The 25,396-nt window shown below is 41.4% G+C and overlaps 2 protein-coding genes across 2 annotated transcripts in view; both read left to right on the plus strand.

Moving 5' to 3' along the window:
• The window catches only part of PTH2R (parathyroid hormone 2 receptor), a 56,580-nt gene that overhangs the window by 24,105 nt on the left and 7,079 nt on the right, over positions 1–25,396 (plus strand). The window contains exons 5-10 of the mRNA XM_081095136.1: positions 10,434–10,531; positions 12,600–12,789; positions 14,189–14,342; positions 18,512–18,572; positions 19,740–19,806; positions 22,909–23,003. Of these exons, the coding sequence (XP_080951262.1) occupies positions 10,434–10,531; positions 12,600–12,789; positions 14,189–14,342; positions 18,512–18,572; positions 19,740–19,806; positions 22,909–23,003 (665 nt within the window). The remainder of the gene's footprint in view (positions 1–10,433; positions 10,532–12,599; positions 12,790–14,188; positions 14,343–18,511; positions 18,573–19,739; positions 19,807–22,908; positions 23,004–25,396) is intronic.
• LOC308522796 (F-box only protein 31-like) lies at positions 5,610–7,237 on the plus strand (the record flags this gene model as incomplete). Its single annotated transcript, XM_081096358.1, is given in 2 exon segments — positions 5,610–5,826; positions 5,829–7,237. Coding segments are annotated over 2 exon segments (1,626 nt in total).

The raw sequence follows: 25,396 nt of genomic DNA on the forward strand, positions 1-25,396 counted from the left end.
CATACACCAGCTGCACTCACATTCCTAGGTTCTCCTTGACCTATCAGACTCACATGTACCCTTGGAGATCTTCCCTCAAAACCCCATCAATACAGGACCCTAAAAGAAGAGTCTTGACACCCATTACCCAGTTACATACCAATAATAACATAGGGCTATTCTTCAAAGGAGGGATTGGGAAATTTTAGTGTTTAAATGATCGAAGTCAGTGTCTGTGGCAGATGGAATTTATACCCCTCTATCAAATAAACCACCCTAGATGTCTATTCCTGATAAAGGCAAATCAAATTCCTCCTAGGGCACTAAGAGGACCCTCCAAAGGTGAGAGTGTTTCTCTGGTAGGAATCCAGAAAAGTGGAGAGAAGGGATCTAGCTGCTCTCAACATGAAAATGGAAGCCTGTCTGAATGGGCAGGGCCAGTCTCAGCCCATAGGAAACTTATGTTCATAGTGGGCAGATCCTGTGAACTTTTTTTTTGAGGGCATCCATTCACCCAAGGAACTAGCAAGGTTAGTCACTTGAAAGTGAAGAACTGAGGTCAACTGAAAGTGAAGAACTCGAATCCATCCTTGCTCACATGTAGGAGCCCATTCCTACCAGGGGCCTGAGAGATTTGGCAGAGGCTGGGTGAAGGCTGAGCATAGAAGATATTTCCCTGATGGAGTTCAAGGTCAAGTCAACCTACAGTCAATAACTCTGCTCTAAACTATAATAAAATACCGCTCAACACTCAGTAGGATGGCTATAATATATTTTTTAAAAAAGCATTCATGAGAATGTTTAAAAATTGGACCCCTCGTACAATGCTGGTGGAAATGTAAAATAGCGGGGCCACGTTGGAAAACGTTTTTGACAGTTCCTCAACATGCTAAGCATAGAGTTACCAGATGACCCAGAAGTTCCACTTCTAGGTACATACCCAAAAGAAATGGAAACATGTTCACACAAAAAACTTGTACACACTGTTCATAGCGGCGTTATTCAAAAGAGCCTCAAACTGGAAACAACTCAAATATTCATCAACTGATGAATGGGTAAACAAAATGTGGTAAGAGAAACCAAGATGGAGGCATAGGTAAACACCAGAGTTTGCTGCCTCGAACAACCACTTCAAAAAAAAAACCTAAAAGACGGAACAGACATCATCCAGAACCACAGGAAGGCTGGCTGAGTGGAAGTTCTACAACTAGGAGGAAAGAGAAAAGCATACTGAGACTCAGAGGAGGCACAGTGCTGAAGTAAAATACTAAGGTGCAGAGTGCATGCGGAGCGGGCTGGCGGCTGAGGGCGTGGTTGTTGTTTTCAATCGGGGGGGGGCCGGGGGGGGGGAGTCTCAGGCTCTGAGCTCCAGTTCCAGGCGAGTCTCTAGGGACCCAGACTCAAACGGGAGAAGCGGGACTGCCTGGCATCGCTCAGAACCCTAGGGCAGCTTTCTCTCCGTGGGGCTTGCAGCGATTACTGGGACATTGAGAAACAGAGCCTCTGAGGGCAAGACTGAGAGCAGCCATAACTGCTCCCTCCGCCTGCCCTGTTGATCCCGTGGGACCCGCCCCGCCCAAGCCCTGCAGGAAGACTTTTGCTGGATAGCCTTAGGCAAAGGCTAGATTAGCACCTCCCTAGAGATCCAGGAGCCAGGAAGCCCAGAAGTCAGAGTGGGACCATCTAGTTTGCAGCTCCGTGGAACCATAAAAGACACACTCAGGGGGCAGACTCAGTGAGCACCAAAGCCCCATCGAAGCAAGTCTAGCTCCAGAGGGGTGTCTCCAGCACAGAAGTTCTCCCACTGCAGACACAGCTGATTCTCACAGCCAATTGGCCTGGAGGTCAATTCCTCACAGTGATAACTACAACAATCAAGGCTTAATTACAACAAGACTGTGCACAAAGCCCACAAGGGGGTGCACCAAGAGTGTCTACCTCAGGTAATTGGGACACTTAGCACAGAAAGGCACTCTATCGACACAGCGAAGCATAAAAAATGCCGAGACAAAGAAACAGGACACAAACAACAGAATTGGAGGAAAGCAAACTGCTGGATATAGAGTTCAAAACCACACTTTTAAGGTCTTTAAAGAACTGTCTAGAAGCTGCTGATAAATTTAATAAGGCCCTCAAAAAGACTGCTGGGACCGCGGATAAATGCAGTGAGATCTTCAAGAAGACTGGTGAGACCGCTGATAAATGTAGTGAGATCCTCAAGAAATCTAATGAGACCCTCGATGCTGTGATAAAGGACCAATAAGAAATTAAGCATACACTGACTGAAATAAAGAACATTATACAGACTCCCAACAGCAGACCAGAGGATCGCAAGAATCAAGTCAAAGATTTGAAATATGAAGAAGCAAAAAACACTCAACCAGAAAAGCAAAATGAAAAAAGAATCCAAAAATACGAAGATAGTGTAAGGAGCCTCTGGGACAGCTTCAAGCGTACCAACATCCGAATTATCGGGGTGCCAGAAGAAGAGAGAGAGCAAGATATTGAAAACCTCTTTGAAGAAATAATGACAGAAAACTTCCCCTACCAGGTGAAAGAAATAGACTTACAAGTACAGGAAGTGCAGAGAACCCCAAACAAAAGGAATCCAAAGAGGACCACACCAAGACACATCATAATTAAAATGCCAAGAGCAAAAGACAAAGAGAGAATCTTAAAAGCAGCAAGAGAAAGAAACTCAGTTACCTACAAGGGAATACCCATACGAATGTCAGCTGATTTCTCAACAGAAACTTTGCAGGCCAGAAGGGAATGGCAAGAAATATTCAAAGGGATGAATACCAAGAACCTACAACCAAGATTACTTTATCCAGCAAAGCTATCATTCAGAACTGAAGGTCAGATAAAGAGCTTCACAGATAAGGAAAAGCTAAAGGAGTTCATCAGCACCAAACCAGTATTATATGAAATGCTGAAAGGTATCCTTTAAGAAGAGGAGGAAGAAGAAAAAGGTAAAGATACAAATTATGAACAACAAATATGCATCTATCAACAAGTGAATCTAAGAATCAAGTGAATAATAATCTGGCGATCATAATAGAATCAGGGATATAGAAAGGGAATGGACTAACTATTCTTGGGGGGGAAAGGGGTGTGGGAGATGTGGGAAGAGACTGGACAAAAATCGTGCACCTATGGATGAGGACAGTGGGTGGGGAGTGAGGGCGGAGGGTGGGGTGGGAACTGGGTGGAGGGGAGTTATGGTGGGAAAAAAGAGTAACTAATGTAATAATCTGAACAATAAAGATTTAATTAAAAAAAACACAACAAAAAAACCCCCAGAAACAAAATGTGGTATACCCATATACTAGAATATAGCATACATAAAACTTTAAAATGTTATGCTAAGTGAAAGAAGCCAGTCACAAAAGACCAGATATTATGACTGCATTTATGTGAAATGTCTGCCCCCCCCTCCCCATAGGCATATCCCTGGAGGCATATCCATACCGAAAGCAGATTAGTGACTGCCTGGGGCTAGGGCGGGAGGACAGGGAGGGGACACTGGGAAAGAGGGGCGACTTTTTTTTTTTTCTTAATTAAATCTTTATTGTTCAGATTATTACATTTGTTCCTCTTCCCCCCCCTCCCCCCCCGTAACTCCCCTCCTCTCAGTTCCCGCCCCACCCTCCACCCTCACTCCCCACCCACTGTCCTCATCCATAGGTGAAAGATTTCTGTCCAGTCTCTTCCCGCATCTCCCACACCCCTTTCCCCCCCAAGAATAGTCAGTCCATTCCCTTTCTATGTCCCTGATTCTATTATAATCACCAGTTCATTCTGTTCATCAGATTATTTATTCACTTGATTCTTAGATTCACTTGTTGATAGATGCATATTTGTTGTTCATAATTTGTATCTTTACCTTTTTCTTCCTCTTCCTCTTCTTAAAGGATACCTTTCAGCATTTCATATAATCCTGGTTTGGTGCTGATGAACTCCTTTAGCTTTTCCTTATCTGTGAAGCTCTTTATCTGACCTTCAATTCTGAATGATAGCTTTGCTGGATAAAGTAATCTTGGTTGTAGGTTCTTGGTATTCATCACTTTGAATATTTCTTGCCATTCCCTTCTGGCCTGCAAAGTTTCTGTTGAGAAATCAGCTGACAGTCGTATGGGTATTCCCTTGTAGGTAACTGAGTTTCTTTCTCTTGCTGCTTTTAAGATTCTCTCTTTGTCTTTTGCTCTTGGCATTTTAATTATGATGTGTCTTGGTGTGGTCCTCTTTGGATTCCTTTTGTTTGGGGTTCTCTGCACTTCCTGTACTTGTAAGTCCATTTCTTTCACCAGGTGGGGGAAGTTTTCTGTCATTATTTTTCAAATAGGTTTTCAATATCTTGCTCTCTCTCATCTTCTGGCACCCCTATAATTCTGATGTTGGTACGCTTGAAGCTGTCCCAGAGGCTCCTTACACTATCCTCGCATTTTTGGATTCTTTTTTCATTCCGCCCCTCCGGTTGGGTGTTTTTTGCTTCCTCGCATTTCAAATCATTGACTTGATTCTTGCGATCCTCTGGTCTGCTGTCAGGAGTCTGTATAATATTCGTTATTTCAGTCCGTGTAATGCTTAATTTCTAGTTGGTTCCCCATCATAACATCGAGGGTCTCATTAGTTTTCTTGTAGATCTCATTAAGTTTATCGGCGGCTTCTAAACAGTTCTTGAGAGACCTTAAAAGTGTGGTTCTGAACTCTATATCTTCCATTGACAATTTTGTCCTGTTTCTTTGTCTCCGCATTTTTTATGCTTTCTTGGTGCACCCCCTAGTGGTCTTTGTGCGCAGTCTTGTAGTTAAGCCTTGATTGTTGTAGCTAATACCAGGGAGGGTTTGACCTCCAGGCCAAGTGGCTGTGAGAATCAGCTGTGTCTGCAGTGAGAGAACTTCTGTCCTCTAGGGAGGTGCTAATCTGGCGTTTGCCTGAGGCTATCCGGCAAATGCCTCTGTGCAGGGCTTGGGCGGGGCGGGTCGCACAGGATCAACAGGGTGGGCCGGAGAGAGCAGTTATGGCGGCTCTCAGTCCTGTCCCCAGGGGCTCTGCCTCTCTGAGTCCCAGCAATGGCTGCAGACCTCGGAGAGAAAGCTGCACTCGCTCTGACCGAAGCCAGACAGTCCCGCTTCTCCCATTTGAGTCTGAGTCCCTAAAGACTCGCCTGTATCTGGAGCTCAGAGTCTGCGACTCCCTCCCGATTGAAAACGCCAACCGCGCCCTCCGCCGCCAGCCCGCTCCACACACTCCGCACCTTAGAATTTGACTTCAGCACTGTGCCTCCTCTGAGTGTCCGTATGCGTTTCTCTTTCCTCCTAGTTGTAGGACTTCCACTCAGCCAGCATTCCTGTGGTTCTGGGTGATGTCCGTTCTGTCTTTTAGTTTCACTTTTGAAGTAGTTGTTCAAAGCAGCAAACTCCAGCGTTAACCTATGCCGCCATCTTGGTTCTCCCACTGGAGGGGACTGTTAATGGGTGTGGGTTTCTTTTGGAAGTGCTGCTAATGTCCTACAATTGGCTCCTCTGAGGGGGCGTGGCTAGGCCCTGGGGGGCGTGACTCTCAGGGCGGGATGAGCCAGCTTAAAGCGCAGTGGCCAGGCTGTGGTGGCTGTTACTCCTGGAGGTATGGAGGAGTGCGCTTGCCTCTGCGTTGTGGGCTCTTGGGGGGGATGTCAGTGTTGTCAGGAGTGCCAGGGCCCAGCTGAGAAGGCAGCAGCCGATGGCAAGTCCTGTCGTCAGAAGCGCCAGCGCCCCGCTGAGACGGCAGTGGCTGAAGGTAAGCGGTGTGGTCAGGAGTGCCAGGGCCCAGCCGAGACGGCAGCGGCCGACGGCAAGCCAGCCCCGGCCCGGCAGAAAAGCACATCGAGGCGGACGAGGCAGCGGGGTGCTCTGCGGGGAGTGGAGAAATCGCGAGTCCCATGCTGCTGCCGCCGCCGCCCCCGCACTGCTCGCTGCAGGACCTGCCGGTGGAAATGCTGGTGGAGATCTTCGCCTCGCACCCCGTCACCGATCTGCCCAGCCTGGCCCTGGCCTGCACCAAATTCCACCACATTCTGCACATCGACAGCATCTGGAGACGGCGCTGCCGGGAGGAGTTTGGCGTTTGTGAAAACTTGCAGAACCTGGAGACGATCAGTATGTCTTATCGAGAAGTCTATGCGAAGCTGCTCCACCCATACAGACACATTTTGGGATTGTGGCAGCTGGATACTGAGGACTATAGAACACTGCTGAATGTCGTGGTGGACGGCTTAGGCATTACTGGTTGGACGTTCAGGCCTTGCCTTAACACCCAGGTGGATGGCCCAATGCAAGTCGAGCCCGCGTTCAGAATTCGCCTGACGGAGCGGAAGTCAGCCGCGGTGGAGTGCGTGGAAGGCCGCCACAGCAGGCCGCACAACTGCCACGTGCAGATTCAGAAGGACAGCTTCACCACCCTGTGCAAGAAGACAGACCACCGAAAAGATTCACCAACGCGGCTTAGGGAGGAATGGGGGCGGGTGCTGGTGCGGAAGGACAGACTGCGGTATGACTGCCTGACCTACCGCCGCCTCTACCTCCCGCCCAGCCACCGGGACGACCTCATCAGGCCAGGCCTCTTCCAATGCAACTGTAATGCCTACGGCCTATCGATCGCCATGCTCAGCTTCCATGGGAAGTATGCCAGGCTCACGAAGGTCACGGGAGACTCCAACCACAGTTTAGAGATCCACCTCATGCGCCGCATCCAGCTGCCAGATGGCGAGATCTTCCGCAACTTCAGCGAGCTCTCCCGCGTGGTCCAGGAGATCGACAAGCAGGTGATCCGGGAGCAGCAGCAGCAGCAGCAAGAACACGGGACTGAGGAAAGCGAGGGCCATGGCTGGCAGAGCCCTGCCCAGCCCAGCGTCAGAGAGTCCTTGGCTGCAGCTTCGGAGGAGCAGCCTGTTCCGTTTGTTCTGCCAGCAGACGTGCTCTCAAGAGACCAGAACTACCCCCGAACCTGCAGGATGTGTTTCTATGGCGTGGACACTGTTACTTATACTGTTACCTTAAATGGCTTCGCCTACACCGGGCGCCACCTGGGAGTCTTCATCCTGTTCGATGAGAACCACTTCGGGTTCATCTGGCCTGAGTTGAATTACTTCATCCTGTTCAGCAGAGTCCAGAACACCTTCCAGAATGTGGAGGCACCATCTTCGCAGGCCTTCCTGGAGATGCTCAAGAACATTCAGTCCGGACCCTCTGGGACGAGCAGCTTGCATGCACTTTGAAGATTTTGAATTTATAACTTTTTTAAATAAAAAGTTTAAAAGGAATTTATCATTGATTCGTGAAATATCACTGGGTATCTAAACAGTATGTTGACAAAAAGAGTGTATACTATATAATTCTAAGAACTCCATGGACAGTCAAAAAGTATATGAAATACATGAATAGATAAGCAATTTATGATGCTAGAAATTGCAACAGGAGTTAGCTGGGGGTTGGTAGTGGGTGGTTTTTGACTCGTAGGGTCACAGTGAACTTGGTTTGTCAAAACCCACATACTTATAAAAGGGCTTGTACATTTTAGTTCATATAAATTACAGCTCAATAAGGAAGTTAAAGAAAGCTAGAAATAATATTCTACAAAATTACATATTCTTCTTCTTTTAATCTTTTTTTTTTAAACTTTATGTTTTATTGAAATATAATGGACATATGGACATATAACACACCCTTTTCAGGTGCACAACAGAATGATGTGATATTTGTAGTTTCTCTCTATTATTTTATCTTTAACCTGTTTTTTTCTTCCTATGATTTTTTTCTTTCTTTTTTAAAATTAAATCTTTATTGTTCAGATTATTACAGTTGTTCCTCTTTTTTCCCCCCATAGCTCCCCTCCACCCTGTTCCCACCCTACCCTCTGTCCTTCCCCCCTCACTATCCTCATCCATAGATGTACGATTTTTGTCCAGTCTCTTCCTGCACCCCCCACACTCCTTTCCTCTCTCCCCAAGAATAGTCAGTCCACTCCCTTTCTATGCCCCTAATTCTATTATATTCACCAGTTCATTCTGTTCATCAGATTATTCACTTGATTTTTAGATTCACTTGTTGATAGATGTGTATTTGTTGTTCATAATTTGTATTATTACCTTTTTCTTCTTCTTCCTCTTCTTAAAGGATATCTTTCAGCATTTCATATAATACTGGTCTGGTGGTGATGAATTCCTTTAGCTTTTTCTTATCTGTGAAGCTCTTTATCTGACCTTCAGTTCTGAATGATAGCTTCGCTGGATAAAGTAATCTTGGTTGTAGGTTCTTGGTATTTATCACTTTGAATATTTCTTGCCACTTCCTTCTGGCCTGCATAGTTTCTGTTGAGAAATCAGCTGACAGTTGTATGGGTACTCCCTTGTAGGTAACTGACTGTTTTTCTCTTGCTGCTTTTAAGATTCTCTCTTTGTCTTTTGCTCTTGGCATTTTAATTATGATGTGTCTTGGTGTGGTCTTCTTTGGATTCCTTTTGTTTGGGGTTCTCTACACTTCCTGGACTTGTAAGTCTATTTCTTTCACCAAGTAGGGGAAGTTTTCTGTCGTTATTTCTTCAAATAGGTTTTCAATATCTTGCTCTCTCTCTTCTTCTGGCACCCCCATTATTCGGATGTTGGTACACTTGAAGTTGTCCCAGGGGCTCCTTACACTATCTTCATATTTTTGGATTCTTTTTTCTTTTTGTTTTTCCGGTTGGGTGTTTTTTGCTTCTTCGTATTTCAAATCTTTGTCTTGATTCTTGCGATCCTCTAGTCTGCTGTTGGGAGTCTGTATAATATGATTTATTTCAGTCAGTGTGTGCTTTATTTCTAGTTGGTCCTTTTTCACAGCATCGAGGGTCTCATTAGATTTCTTGAGGGTCTCACTAAATTTATCAGCGGTTTCTAGAAAATTCTTGAAAAACCTGAAAAGTGTGGTTTTGAACTCTATATGCAGTAGTTTGCTTTCCTCCATTTCTGTCATTTGTGACCTGTTTCTTTGTCTCCACATTTTTTATGCTTCCCTATGTTGATAGAGTGGCTTTCTGTGCTAGGTGTCCTATAGGGCCCAGTGGCTCAGCCTCCCCAATTAATGGAGGTGGACACTCTTGGGGCACCCCTTTTCGGGCTTTGCACAGTCTTGTTGTAGTTAAGCCTTGATAGTTGTAGGTATCACTGGGAGGAATTGACCTCCAGGCCAATTGGCTATGAGAATCAGTTGTGTCTGCAGTGGGAGAACTTCTGTGCTGAAGACACCCTTCTGGGGCAAGACTTGCTTCAATGGGGCTTTGGTGCTCATTGAGTCTGCCCCCTTAGTGTGCCCCTTATGGATCTGAAGCGTTGTAATCTGGATGGTCCCACTCTGACCACTGGGTACATTGGCTCTTGGATCTCTAAGGAGGTGCTAATTTAGCTTCTGCCTGAGGCTACCCAGCAGGAGCCCAGCTGTGAAGCAATGCAAGCTGCTGTGGGGCCTTGGGCCTTCTTTTGGAAGTTCTGGGTCTCTCTGACCCAGCTATAGTTTGTTAGGTAATTTTCAGATTGCAAAGGGCCAGGCCTTTCATATGCAAAAGCCTCTGCGCACAGCTTGGGTGGGGTGGGGTCTCAGGGGATCAATAGGGCGAAGCAAGCAGCTATGGCTGCTCCTCAGTCCTACCCTAAGTGGCCCCGCTTCTCAGTGTCCCAGTAATCACTGCAAGTACCTCTGAGAGAAAGCCGCCCTGGGGTTCCGACCGATGCCAGACAGTCTAGTTTCTCCCTGTATGAATCTGGGTCCCCAGAGACTCACCTGGAGCTGGAGTTCAGAGCAGTCAGGAGCTTGAGACTCCCTCCTGATTGAAAAAGACAACCGTGTCCTCAGTTGCCAGCCCTTTCCACGTGCGCCTCCGTACCTTTGCATTTTACTTCCGCACCTTCTCTGAGTCTCATTGTGCTTTTCTCTTTCCTTCTAGTTGTATAATTTCCACTCAGCCAGCCTTCCTGTAGTTCTGGATGATGTCCATTTTGTCTTTTAGTTGTATTTTTGAAGTGGTTGTGCGAGGCAGCAATTTCCGGTGTTTACCTATGCCGCCATCTTGGTTTCTCCTACATATTCTTTTTACCAGTTTCTTCTTAAAATATTCTTGTAACATGTGTTTAGTTTACTTCATATATCATATGTCAAATACACAATTCTAATTAGTTAAAATGAACAGTACAAAAATATAAGAAGTAAATATTACAACACTCAGATTGACCTCACTTAAGCAATAAGAAATGACAAATATTGTTCTCACATCTTTAACCCTGACTTGAATTTAGGAAATAAGAGGGGACCAGAAGAATAATTCATGGGATTTTATGAATTTGATAACACATTGTCTCTAAACTGGTGAAAGCATGATTTTTTTAGTTTATGTCAACCAAATTGTTCAAACCTGCTTTTCTAATTAAATCTCTTTCTCTGCAGCAAGAATTCTTTGAACGCCTGTATGTCATGTACACTGTTGGATATTCCATCTCCTTTGGCTCCCTGGCTGTGGCTATTCTCATCATTGGCTACTTCAGGTGAGTGATTCCCATTCTCATTGTTGTTATCCAGTGAAGACACAGAGGTCTCACAGTTTGTGTCCCCCAATATTTTTCCTAACACAAGTTTCTGAATTCAGCCTAGTGTTATTATATGACTTGACTCTGACAATTTTTTTATGAGAAATTCAGGGTTTTGTTTAACAGCGGATTCTTTCTATATAATTACTGTATAGATAACTAGAGGCCCGATGCATGAAATTCGTGCAAGAGTAGGCCTTCCTTTCCCCGGCTGCTGGCACCAGCTTCCCTTTGGCACTCGGGACCCAGGCTTCCCTCCAGCTGCTGGCAGGCACCTGGGACCGGGGCTTCCCTCACAGCCCCAGCTTCATCCAGAAGGTCATCTGGAAGGATGTCTGGTCTAATTAGCATATTATGCTTTTATTATTATAGATTGCTATACTATAGAGAAAATGTTATATACAAATTTCAGAAACTCTGCTGTTTCACAAAATAAAATACTCCTTTATTAGGAGAGCAAATTGTGTTGACTATTTCAATAATCAAAACCTACTTATATACTGTGATGGAAATAGTTGCCATGTACACTTGGCCAAATACTGCTCACCTGTGAAGACACTCCCAAGGAAGAGTCAATCTGAGAGGACCATCTGGGCACAATGGATATAAATAGCACATTAACATTGTAATATCTAAATTTAGCTTATTCCTTTTTCTTTAAATATATTTTTATTGGTTTCAGAGAGGAAGGGAGAGAGAGGGAGAGAAAGAGGGATAGAAACATCAATGATGAAAGAGATTCATTGTTGGCTGCCTCCTGCATGCCCACTACTGAGGATTGAGCCTGCAACCCAGGCATGTGCTCTGACTGGGAATTGAATCCTGACCTCCTGGTTCATAGGTCAGTGCTCAACCACTGAGCCATTCTGGCTGGGCTAAATTTAGCTTGTTCTTATTTGACTTTCCCATTCTATGTTATGAAACAGAAAAAGAGATCATTGGATTAAAAATGTTCTTACTCCCTTATATTTGGGTACTTTGTCTCTGGAAGAGAAAGTAGTATTAGTGTGTTTATTACACAGGAAAGCCGTGTTTTCTTACCGTCAAGCAATGGAGAGCTGAGCCTTTTTGACCAGATTATACCACAGTTTTCCTGAGTTGTTTTTTTCCCCCATCAAACTTGAAGAAAAACTCTTTTTGGAGTTAGCTTTCTGTATTGGAAATTAGTGTGATAAAATCTAACATACTAAGTATGTTACTAACTTGTGTCTATGATCCTTTTATAATTCCAAAGCTTTTTATGTTAAAACTAGAGGCCTGGTGCATGAAATTCGTGCATGGGGGGCAGGGGTTCCTCAGCCCTGCTTGCACCCTCTTGCAATCTGGGATCAGGCCTAAACTGGCAGTCGGACATCCCTCTCACAATCTGGGACCTCTGGCTCCTAACTGTTCATCTGCCTGCCTGCCTGAGTGCCCCTAACCACTCTGCCTGTCTGATCGTCCCTAATAGCCTCTGCCCTAGCCCCGCCACCACGGCTTCATCCCGAAGGATGTCCAGAATTATGTCCGGAAGGTCATTCAGCTGTCTGGTCTAATTAGCATATTATGATTTTATTATTATAGATTATTATAGATGAACTTGTTTCCTCTCCAACATGCCTAGAAAATAAAATTATGTAATGCTATCACAATCTTACATTTTCTTACAGAGAAGGTATTGAAAATGTGAAAGTTCCAATTTTGATAATGTTTATCTCTGTTCAGTGATTCTCCATTAATCATTTATTACTTTAATATATAGTATAATAGAATGCACTAGTATAATTTAGTATAATATTTAACACTGCAAAATCTGGATGAACATGGTAGCAGATAAGGATAAATTTGAAATTAATTCCCCAAAAGTTACATTTTAGTTTTTGATCTCATTTGTTTCTATTGGAAATATATGAGAATGGGTTTCTGTCTTTGTTCATGTTTATTATATTTTCCGCTGTTTTGGGGAGGAGTTTGGGCTCACTTATGTATTTTCTTTGCCCTTTTCTGTTCTTATCCAAATTTATAGCTGATTATTTTCTCTCGATAGACGATTGCATTGCACTAGGAATTATATCCACCTGCACTTATTTGCATCTTTCATGCTGAGAGCTGCAAGCATTTTCGTCAAGGACAGAGTGGTCCATGCTCACATAGGGGTCAAGGAGCTGCAGTCCCTGATGATGCAGGATGACCTACAGAATTTCATAGACGCGCCTTCTATGGACAAATCACAATATGTAAGTGTTTTCACCATTTTCGCTCATTACTGACTTATATAACATTACACGTAAGTAAAACACTCCAGTCCACTAAATATGTGTTATATTGTTTTGGCTTATCTTATCTGGGGACTTCCTAAAATAGATGACCAATTTGTATACTGATACTTCCTATTCAATTCTGTCCTCAATTCTCATGCCTAATTATTCATTCAAGAGTGTTCCGAACAGAAAGTGCAAAAAGCACATGATCGGATTGGCATTTAATGTATGACCCATAGCAGCTGTCACCGTTTGCAAAAATAAAAAGCCCACTTGCAAACCCAGAAGCTTGGGATTTAAAAGCCCATGACATTCAGATCCTTTATTGTAGACTCAAACAGACTTCCATGGTACTTGATTTTGCTGTTAAATGTCCTGGTGTTATTTATTAAATAGAACCACCCGATATTTCAGTTAATTAGATCCTTAAAGCAACATATCTGAAAATGAAGTGTAGTTAATTGGTGCAAATTAATACCCTATCTGTATCTGCTCTTTGCCTTGTAGCTTTGCATTCCAAGCTGATTCTGATTCTAGACTGGCTTTCTGACTTGTTTTACACAATAGAAGGAAGTAGAAGTGATAATGTGCCATGTGAGGGCAGACCTGTATGTGCAAGCCTAGCCAACCGAGATCAGCTGAGCCTGGCGCAGATCAGTAGAATCATCTAGATTCATAAGATGTTTTAAATGTTTATTGTTTTAAGTCATTAACTTTTGGGGCATAAAGAAAAGACCAGAAAATAAGTAAATTTATGTAGAATAATAGATAATATATTCTTTATGCTTTCCTGTATTTTCCTAATTTTCTCTAATGATCATGGATATGTTTTTTTTTTTTTTCCTTTAAAATGTAATCTGCTGCCCTAACCGGTTTGGCTCAGTGGATAGAGCATCGGCCTGCAGACTGAAAGGTCCCAGGTTCGATTCCGGTCAAGGGCATGTACCTTGGTTGCCGGCACATCCCCAGTAGGGGGTGTGCAGGAGGCAGCTGATGGGTGTTTCTCTCTCATCGATGTTTCTAACTCTCTATCCCTCTCCCTTCCTCTCTGTAAAAAAAATCAATAAAATATATTTAAAAAAATAAAATTTAATCTGCTGATCATGCGTATTTTTCATAAACAGGAAAAATTAAGGAAAAGTGATTTTTTTCTAAAGAAAATAATTATTTTAAAAATAGAATCAAACCTATAATCTTAAAAATGCTATGTTAAAATAATTATTTTCTAGTCTCTTTCAAAACCCTTGGCCTTTCTATGTACAAGAGATATAGATTATAAAAAGAAAAATGAAGAATTGCTTTTCAATCATCTAATGTTGTCATTCAGTACAATTAGGAGTTCTAATATGATGCAATTCTGGTTTATTTGTGACAGATTGGGTGCAAGATTGCTGTTGTGATGTTTATTTACTTCTTGGCTACAAACTACTATTGGATCTTGGTGGAAGGTCTCTACCTGCATAGTCTAATCTTTGTGGCTTTCTTTTCCGACACCAAATACCTGTGGGGTTTCACCTTGATAGGCTGGGGTAAGGAAATTACTCTTTTTCTTTTAAATTGCATTATGGATTTTAGGACTTTCTGTCATGCCTATCATTAACATTCTTTCAGCAATTTCCCTAGAATAATCCCTCCTCATCTTACCTCTATCCCTCCTTCTGTCTCTTTCATTGTTCGTCAAGGAAAAGTATAAGAGCGCGCCTGTAATCCTCCCAGTGGTAACAAACTTAGCATATGTCTAGTGTTCTGAGGCCACGTTCTTAAGAAGATTTTTTGGTGGAAACATAAGAGAACCACATTGTTAGCCATACATATTTAGAACTGCTCTGTCCATAGCTTATTCAATGTCCTGAGTTAGCAATACAGTGGGGCCTTGACTTATGAGTTTAATTCGTTCTGAGACCGAGCTCGTTAAGGAGCTCGCTAAGAGCTCGTAAACTCAAATTACTCTATCAACTCAAAGCAAAAAATTGGCGGAGAGACAGCTGGTATCTCAAAAAACTCCTTAGTCGGGACACTCGTAAGTCAAGGCCCCACTGTAGTTCCATTCTAAAATTTTGATTTTTGAATTTTAAGCTATAATGGCTCATCATTGACTTCTGTTTCTAGGTTGTGTGGTGAAAATGCCAGAAAGGAATTTATAAGATTAACTTGACTGCATGTAACTATACAAATTATAAACTAATTATGTAGACTGACCATATCTTTTAGATGGAAATAATTCAAATTAACTTATGGGATAACTAATTTAAAAAAAAAGATATTCAGCTCACATTTCAAAACTGCCTCACTAGGATTAGAGGGATTATTGGACAAAGGACTAATGCAACACGCACGACATGGAGAAAAGGATGTTGTTTGTTAAAATTAAAGAGAAATTAAAACTCGTATGTGGTTAAAATTAAGTTTCAAGATTAACAATTGCACATTGCAATTGCTATTTTAACATTTAAATTATGAAGTGCTCAGCATAGGAAAAAAATGAACTAGGTGGCTCAAGATCAAATTTGAAGGTTTTTTTCCCCCTTCCAAAATTAGAATATTTCTTGGCCCATTTTGCCTTAAAATTGTTTCAACATTAAAAAATGTGAAGTGAGGAATATTGAATTTCCTCCTAGTTAATAACCTTTAAGAAAACAAAGGGTCACCTGGACAGTGTTGCTCAGTGGTTGAGTGTCGACCTATGAACCGGTAGGTCACAGTTCTATTCCTGGTCAGGGCAGAATGCCAAGGTTGTGGGCTTGATCCCTAGTGTGGGGTGTGCAGGAGGCAGTGAATCATCTCTGTCTCTTCCTTCCTATCTCTCTCTCTCCTTTTCTCTCTGAAATCAATAAAATATATTTAAAAAAAAGAAGGCAAAGGGTCAACTTACTCTGACACTTCATTTATTATGAAATAATGATTGTTATGAATAAAGTTTTATTTCGGAAGGGAGCTTGTCAGCTTTAAGGCTCTCCCATCTCTTTAACTAGCAGTTACTGGAAAAAAACCAAAAAGATACATTGCATTTTTTTGGATACTTTGAAATATTTTTGGACAGCTTTTGGTAGTTTGACTTCAAGTCAAAATTATATCTGTGTACCAACATAATTACTAGGTGTTGGCAAAAGTATTAATAGAAAATTTAACAATAAATGTAGATATTTGTCTGCATTATGTTTCTTTTTCTTTTTGGATTTCTACAGCACTGGTCACACTTGTAATAAATTCTTTTTCCTCTATTTACTTATTGGTTTGATAGCTAACTTCCTCATCAACTCTTACTTATGCTATATCAGTCAAGTCTGTCCTTCCTTATAGTCAGGACTTTGTCTCACTGAAACCCAGGGAACTAGTTAAGCCTTTTTATGAAAAAGAGAATTTTCAATGAGCTTCTATGTGAATATGAGTTTCTTACCTTTTTTTTTTTTTTTTTTTACAACTTTAATCTGTCCACAAAATTTTTGGCATAGGAATAACTACAGTAGATAAGCATCATTCCTTGAACTTGTTTTATCAAATGGTTTAAAGACATACATGACAGCAAGTAGGATTTATATGAAAACTCACTTTGAAAAAGCTTTTTTATGTGAAATATATGCTCACTCAATTAACCATAATCTAAAAACACTAATAACCAATCTTTATAGCATTATTATTCTAGAGTTGGTCTATCTTCTGACTCCCTCTCTTTTAAATTCTAGTTTTCAAACAAGTAAATGCTCTAGCTTAGGGCATATACAGGTAAAAGAACAGTAATATTATTTGAAGAATCTCTCTCCACTGCTCATAGTTACTATTTATTGAAGTAAATAGCTATTTGATTAGCAGACTATTTTCCATCATCTCAACACTGAGAATCTAATTTTAAAACATTTTTATTTCTTATTCATTGTTCCAAATTCCTATGAGGAAAATAATGATAAAAAACATTGCAGCTGCCTGCCAGGATCATTTGCTAGAATAATTCACAGTGAATCCAGTTTCCTACTTTCTTTCAATGAGGTAATTTGTTGGCTTCACTAGAGAAGAGAGCTTACTTGGATTCCTTTGTTATTCATTTGGAACCAATCATTATAGCTTTCAGCTCTCCTCAGCTGGGTGTGGAGTTACATTACTTACATTGATTTTGCTGATTTTTAACAATCAGTAGGAAGGGAAGGAAGTGACAATCTAAAGAGGAGCAGATGCCACATCTGACCTTTAGTAAATTGAAGACAAATATTTAAAACTAGAGGCCCGATGCATGAAATTCGTGCACGGGGGGGGGGGGTGCGGGGAGGGGGGCGGATGGTGTCCCTCAGCCTAGCCTGCACCCTCTCCAATCTGGGGCCCCTCTCACAATCAGGGACTGCTGGCTCCCAACCACTTGCTTGCCTGCTTGACTGCCTGATTGCCCCTAACCGCTTCTGCCTGCCAGCCTGATTGCCCCCCTAACCACTCTCCTGCCAGCCTGATTGACCCACAACTGTCCTCCCCTGCCGGCCTGATCGCCCCAACTGCTCTCCCCTGCCAGCCTGGTCACCCCCAACTGCCCTCCCCTGCAGGCCTGGTCGCCCCCAACTGCCCTCCCCTGCCGGCCTGGTCTCCCCCAGCTGCACTCCCCTGCTGACCTGGTCGCCCCCAACTGCCCTCCCCTGCTGGCCTGATCGCCCACAATGGCCCTCCCCTGCCGGCCATCTTGTGGCAGCCACCTTCTGACCAAATGGGGGTGGCCATCTTTGACCACATGGGGGTGGCCATCTTGTGTGATGGTGTGATGGTCAATTTGCATATTACTGCTTTATTATATAGGATGACTGTTTTTACACATCATTATTACAAAATAAGGTATATAGAGGAGTATGGGCAAATACTGATGATGCCTATGTTTCTTTTCTTCCAGCCAACCTCATTCTTCATTTTTCCCACCTCTGCCTCAGTTTCCTCATAAATGTAGCATTTTATTCTTGGTTCCATTTTGTTCTTTCAACCACACATTTAAAAAATATAGCTAGTTCTATACTTAAAAGGTGTTAGTCTTGTTTCTTTATCCTTATTGAATGTAATTTACCTCTATATCAGCAGCCATTCTTAATTATCAACTGTCAAGATAAAATGTCAGAATGTACATATTATCATAAAAAAGCACCTTTTCTGGTTATACTGTGTAGACATGTCCACATTGCCAGGCTTGTATGTAGAATATTTTCATGTTCTGTATGCTCTGAAAATAATCAGGAAAAGGCACTACATTTCCAGTTTTATTATTTCTGTGTAAAGTGACTTCAATCTAGTAAACATTATTTGATCATCCATTTGGCAGTAAATGCAATTGAAATACGGAGATATGTGTCGAGATACCACACATAAGAAGCATGCAGCGTGACCCTTTATGTTATTTTGTTTTTTGTTTGCCTGTTCTGATAATATGTGTTATATTCAAAATGCACCCACCACTGCTTGCTTCTGGCCCCAGGAACTTCAGTCCACTCATATGAAAATTGGGCCAACCTTCATCCTCAGACTTTTGGGACCAAGTAACATCCCTGTATTGGCTCACTTCTCAAATGGACAACAAGAAAATTAGAACTTATCTTGTTCACATAGTAACATTTTCCATGTCTGTTTTCCCTCTCTCCACTTTAATAGTATATTTTTATGTGTGTGAATATAAGAAAAAAATCTCTTCATCTTAAAAAAGCAACAACATGGTCTCTGAATTCTTTTCTGATTGCAGGGTTCCCCGCAGTATTTGTTGCAGGCTGGGCTGTGGCACGAGCAACCGTGGCTGATGCAAGGTGAGTGAAAAAGAAGAGGTAAATGTAGAAAAGCATTCAGGTGCCCTCTGTCTGTTCTCATGGTCAAACTTATTGCTATTGACAGAATTGTGTGCCCCCAAAATGTATTTGTGGAAGCCCTAACCCCCAGTGTGACTGTATATGGAGATGGGGTCCAAAGGATGTAATTCAGGCTGAATGAGGTCATAAGGGTGGGGCTCTGAGATGATAGGATTGGTGCCCTTATAAGAGGAGGAACCAGAGAGCGTCCTACCTCTCCGTGTGCATACAGAGTATAGGTCTTGTGGGCACAGCAACAGGACAGCAGGAGAGGCCTCCACAGAATCAGACCCTGCTGACACCTGGATCTGGGACTTCCAGCCTTTAGACTAGGAGGAAGTAAATGTCTGTTGTTGAAGCCACCCAGTGTGTAAGATGTAATGGCAGCTCGAGCCGACTCATGCACTTCTGTTACATGAAAAGGTGATTAAATGACACTCCTTATAGAATTTTAGAACTGTAAAAGCCTTCCTTTGTATGTTCAATAGAGTTTAGAGTATCTTCTAAAACGAAGCCTGTTTAGTTTTTCTCCAGATGGCCAAGATGCAGAGAATTTCAAAGTCTGGCTTTGAAAGGACAGATCAGGACACTAATCAATTATATTTCACTGAACATAGCTAAAATTTTCATTTCTATGGACAAAAAGTATTTGCATTCAGTTTTTTATTACATTCCTATCAATAAGAATCATCTGCATTATTGTAGCTTTTCTACTGCATTCCTATGGATAAGAATGATTTTCATTATTATCAGTGTTCTACAAGTTGTGAAGTTATAAAATTGAATTGCTTGTAAAATAAAAGTATCAGTTCCAATAATAATAAAAATAAAGTACCAGATGCACCACATTTAGAAGACTAATTTTTTTGTGGCTCTGGAAACATGGTTTTGACTCTTGTTACGATAAAAATAATTCATGAATATTTATAACACTCTATAGCAAATGGTATGGAAATCAGGACACATTACACTTTTTTTCCCACTGGTTTGGGTGTTTTATGAGATTTTTTTTTCTTGTTGTCTTAAATGCTCGGGACTGGAGTTCTTTGTAAAACTTAAAATACTACTTAATTCTCACTGCCTGTTTGTTTGCCAATTTGTTCACGAAAGCTTTTTTTCCTGTCTCAGGTGCTGGGAGCTTAGTGCTGGAGACATAAAGTGGATTTATCAAGCCCCTATCTTAGCAGCTATCGGGGTAAGTGTAAAAGCCTGGATAGATTAAAAAAGAAAAGGATGCAGAATTAAGCTGCTGCTAAAACCCGGAGAGTTTGTCACAGTTCTAGGAAGATTAAGGACACGGTCACAGTACAGCGGCCGCTGTTGGGAGTCTGGGCTGGGGCTCAGACCCTTATTCGTGGCTGACACCGAGAAAGTTATCTGCTGAGTTTCTAACTTGCAAAGTGAAACAGGAAGGTGGTGATAGAGCTTCTAAAAGATTGGCCATTGGTGAAGAACAAGTACAAGATGGTACCCTCAAGAATTCTGGAAGGGGACTTAGGTAGAAAAGGCCATTTGCGTCTTCTTGAAGTATAATTATGACAGTTCTAATGCAAGGATTCTTAAGGTTTTTCCAATATTACAAAGTCCATTTAGTCTCAAAGAGCACCTTTCTGCTCACCGAGCGTTACCTTCCTGTTGCATTATTACAGGTCAGGGTTATCACAGTTTCCTTTGGTTCCTATTGTAGAACCAGCCTGTAAGCGGGGAGACGAGCCCAGGACCCCATCTCAGCACTCTGACTGCGGTGCTCTTCCCGCAGAGCTGCCTGTGTCCCGAAGCCAGGAAGGATGATGCTGATGCTAAAAACACTGCAGCGTGCTTACCGCTGCTGGCCACAGCTTTGCTGTACTAATTTTTCTAATCCTCCCCCTCACTCCAAATGAGGAAACTGCCCAAGGTCATGAGCTAGTAAGTGGTGGAACTGGGATTCTGACTTCAGGGTCACTGTCTCTACCCAGGGAGCTCCTGTATTTATAATACAATCTAAATCCCGAGACTCTAGGAAGGACTATCCTGTCCCTCATGCCTGCACCCCTCTGCAGCAGTGCCTCAGGGACCCTGTCTTCCGTTCAGTTCCTTGAACTTGTCCACTCGGTCCATTTCATTGTACACTGTACCCCTGCAAGGCTGAGATGCGCTTCCTTCTCTGCTCCTTACTTTATTTATTTATTTTTAATATTTTGATTGATTTCAGAGAGGAAGGGAGAGGGAGAGATAGAAACATCAGTGATGAGAGAGAATCACTGATCCGCTGCTTCCTGCACGCCCCACACTGGAGAATAAGCCCACAACCCAGGCATGTGGCCTGACTGGGAATTGAACCGTGACCTCCTGGTTCAGAGATGGATGTTCAGCCACTGAGCCACCTAGCATAACCTGCAGACCGTAATGGGGTTTTCCCTTCTCAAGATCATCACAGTGAATAATGCTTGTGGTTGGTTGTTGAATGCCCATCACATTGCAAGGTTAAGTGAACAAAAACCCTGTTTTTTCTAAACTGTATTCCTAGTGCCTAGCAAGTTTCCTGGCAAATAGTGGTCACTCAGTAAATACTTGTTGAAAAAATAAAACAGGCATACAAGTTAGACATCCTGGGAACGTAAGAGGGAAGGCGGGAAATAATAGCAGAAAGCAAGTATAATTGCAGAACTTCTGAGTCCATGTCATGCAACCTTTTCATTTTCCTAGAGAAGGAAATGGAAGCCCAGATATTGGTCACCTGGCTAGTGTGACAAAACAAAGACTATAATATATATATAGGATATTTTTCCATTGATCTTTTAGAGAGAGTGGAAGAGAGAGGGAAAGACAGAAAAACATCAGTGTGAAAGAAACACATTGATTGGTTGCCTCCTGCACGCCCGGACCAGGGCCTGGGCCTGGGAGGAGCCTGCAACCAAGGTACGTGCCCTTGACTGGAATTGAACCCGGGACCCTTTGGTCTGCAGGCTGATGCTCTATCCACTGAGCCAAACCGGCTAGGGCTATAACATATATTATTGACCATGTTCTTTTCACTTGCATTCCAAAACATGTCAAGATTGTTTCTTGTCCAATAAATTCAATGTAAATAAATAAAAAAATATTCTTTATTGAATTTATGGGAAATTATTTTTCCATCTTTTTTTTATCTTTCCATCTTTATAGCAATATTATAGTGTTTTTATATATTAACTTTAGGATCAATGGTTTGTTTTTCAGTGTTACATACTTGTAGCATGGTTTTATGTAAATATATAGTTTCCATATATGCCAGGGATTTTAAATGTAAGTTGGATCCCTATCTTAATTCTGGCTTTGGAAATTATAATAGCATAGATTCTATTAATTGGATTCTTGTATATCTGAGAGAAAATCTGATAAAATGTGGTCAGAATTTCTGAGCAATATATGAAGCAAAATGAATTTAAGAGAATCAAGGAGTTTGTAAAGGATGAGTATTTATAGGTTCTAATGGGAATAAATTCTAATAATTGAATTTTAGAGATAATCAGACTTTAGTACAAATATGGAAGGAACCACTTGATTTGGGAATCCTAGAATCTAAACTTGTAGCACTGTTGTTTTCTGTGTTTTGCTCACATTATGTTAAAATTATGTTAATGCGAATTAGCGTCATTAGAAAACATTAATTTTTTTATTCTGAAAATAAATCTCTCAAATATAACTTAATTATTCACCTGCAACATCTTGAGGTTGATTTGAGGATGCTTTTAAAATTCTTTTATAAAACATCAAAACCTGAGAGGAATCTTTGCTAATTGACAACAGAACACAGAGCTCTGATTTGGTCCTGGGCCTTACAGGGCGTCATTCGAGGGAGCAGGATGTTCTGCCTGAAGAGCAGGGGGAGCAGCAGGCAGGGCAGCGTGGTCTAGAAGTGGTCATGGTGAAACTGGCAGATGCGGTGAGTCCTGACCGAGCCGGGCACTGTCCCCTGAGGACCTGCATCTACACTGGTGTCAGCGAGACTGAAACAGCGGAACAGAAATGCAGTCACAGAAACTGATCAGCCTTGCTCCTGAGTACTTAGAAGATGGCCTCAAAGATGCCAGTCATAAGGGGTAGAGAAAGGTTTTGGGATTTGCAGAAATATGAGATCTTGAATTCATCAGTTAAGGAAAAGAGAAAGAGGAACTCTGTCTTAGTTGTTTCCTGCATCCCGTGCTAGTCGGCTCTATCTTTTCATCCATTGTAATGTTCAGTCTTTGAACACAAAGATGTTCAACTTATATAATTTTATAAACAACTAGAAGACAAACGTAATAATTCTTTGTAATCTTACCTTCTCTTTCAGCTGAATTTTATTCTGTTTCTGAATACGGTTAGAGTTCTGGCTACCAAAATTTGGGAGACCAATGCAGTTGGGCATGACACAAGAAAGCAATACAGGTAATTCTGGGACAGGCATCCATCAGAAGAAATATTCTGGTACAATTTAGTATAAAGAAAAGATAACAGTTGATCTGAAATGTCTCTAAAGATAAATTTATGAATGTGTATTTTTGTTTGGTTCAATTTGTAGCTTATCAGAAAAAAATATATAAATAACCTAAAAATTGCCCAATATGCTTAAATTCAGAGTACATATATTTTTTGCCGAAGCAAGCACCTCCCAAAAATCTCCTGTTGATGATCTTGGCAGACAATTTTTATTTGCATTCTTTTGTTTTGCTTTGTTTTGGTAGCCAAAAAAGTAAGGATTTATTAAGGAGATGGCACCATGCCCAGAGTCACAGGTAGCTCATGCTCAGAGACTTGGCTCTTATTTCATTCTTAAAATAGTATAACTGAAAAAAAGGATTGCTATATTGTTTTTAGTCTTTCCATCAACTTTGCACCTACCATATATAAATTTTTAACTTTCATATGGACTGTTTGAGCATGTCCATTATTCCATCTTTCATGAAGAAATGGGCAAATTGAGTATTTATGATCATTATCCAACTAAGTTAAGGGTGTGTCCATTTCTCCCAATGATAGAACAATGGAAACTATAAGTAGCCTTTCATTCTTTTTCAGAAAGCAAAACAGTGCAGTGGTGTTGGGAAGCTGCTTATTTCTCTAGTTCTGAATAAAAGCGACTTATTTCTGTAGTTCTGAATGATGTGAACTTGTGTTTTTAGTGAAAAGCTGCCTACGAGATTTGAGCAATTCTGGAGAGGACAAAGGGTGGATTATCTTAAAAACAGGGCAAACAATATTTTGAGTTTATTCATGGCGATTATTTCTCAGAATAATTGAAGAGAAAAATTTATCAAGGACTGAAATAACCTATTAAGAATGCAGAATTGATTTAAAGTAACCTGGTACCCAGAAATTTCTTAAGTTTGAAGTCATTAATTAGAACATGGTCTAGACCAGCCGTGGGCAAACTACGACTCACAGGCCAGATCCGGCCCGTTTGAAATGAATAAAACTAAAAAAAAAAAAAAAAAGACCGTACCCTTTTATGTAATGATGTTTACTTTGAATTTATATTAGTTCACACAAACCCTCCATCCATGCTTTTGTTCTGGCCCTCCGGTCCAGTTTAAGAACCCATTGTGGCCCTCGAGTCAAAAAAGTTTGCCCACCCCTGGGCTAGACTAAGAGTTGTCAGGGAAAGTATTTTTTCAGCCAAAATACATGTTACTCATTGACGAAACATTTATTTTTAATAATGTTCAAACTTGAGCTACAGGTAAAAACCTAGTGGGAAATGACTTCCTTTTTTGGAGAGAAAAACGTGGGAACCTATTTGGCATGGATTTGGGAATTCAATTCAGTATTCGGTTTCTGAGGCCTTAGACCAGCCGTGGGCAAACTACGGCCCGCGGGCCGGATCCGGTCCATTTGAAATGAATGAAACTAAAAAAAAAAAAGACTGTACCCTTTTATGTAATGATGTTTACTTTGAATTTATATTAGTTCACACAAACACTCCATCCATGCGTTTGTTCCGGCCCTCCGGTCCAATTTAAGAACCCATTGTGGCCCTCGAGTCAAAAAGTTTGCCCACCCCTGCCTTAGACCATCAGGTTTAAGTAGCTTCTCACTTTTAAACAGAGAGACTGAGGAAAATGTAATCTGTGTCTGTCCCAGTGATATTCCTCCCAGGAGGCTTAATTGAATCTTCGTGTTTATACCCATTCATTTTTGTGCCTTTAAACTTATAGCTCTTTTGGTTATTACTTTTGTCAAACAAATGTTCAAATATTTGTGTTAAAATAAAGCAATGAAAAAATATACTTCCAAATTGTGGTGTCTAGACCAGCTTTTAAACATTTTTAAACATATTTCAGAGCTGAGAGAGTCTCCAGGTGAGCTTGCAAACACAAGGAAAGACTTCTGAAAAGTACATGAGATCACTTTGTCGCTATACTGGCTTAACATTGAAAGGAGTTAATATGTTAATACAGTCAGCTTTAAAAAACTTTTTACTTTGAGATAATTGTGGAATTACATGCAGTTATAAAAATAATGCAGAGATCTCATATACCCTTTACTCAGTTTCCCCTGAAGGTGACATCTTGCATAACAGCAATTTACAATAACTTATTTTACAACAGGATTGAAGAAAATCAATCAGATTTAACAACAGAGCTAATACATTTTTTTTCTTTTTTAAATTATAACTCAATTCTTTTGCAAAGTAAGCAAAGATTACCAGGACTGGAAGAACAGGAGAGATAAGAAAAATGAAAGATTTAGTGGAAAGGAATATTTGAATGTTTTGGCTAATTTGACTTTCCATGCAATATTACACAAAAATCATATTTAATATTTGTTATTTTTGGAATACA

This window comes from Myotis nattereri (genome assembly GCF_964212035.1).
Source record: "Myotis nattereri genome assembly, chromosome: 7".
NCBI lineage: Eukaryota > Metazoa > Chordata > Mammalia > Chiroptera > Vespertilionidae > Myotis > Myotis nattereri.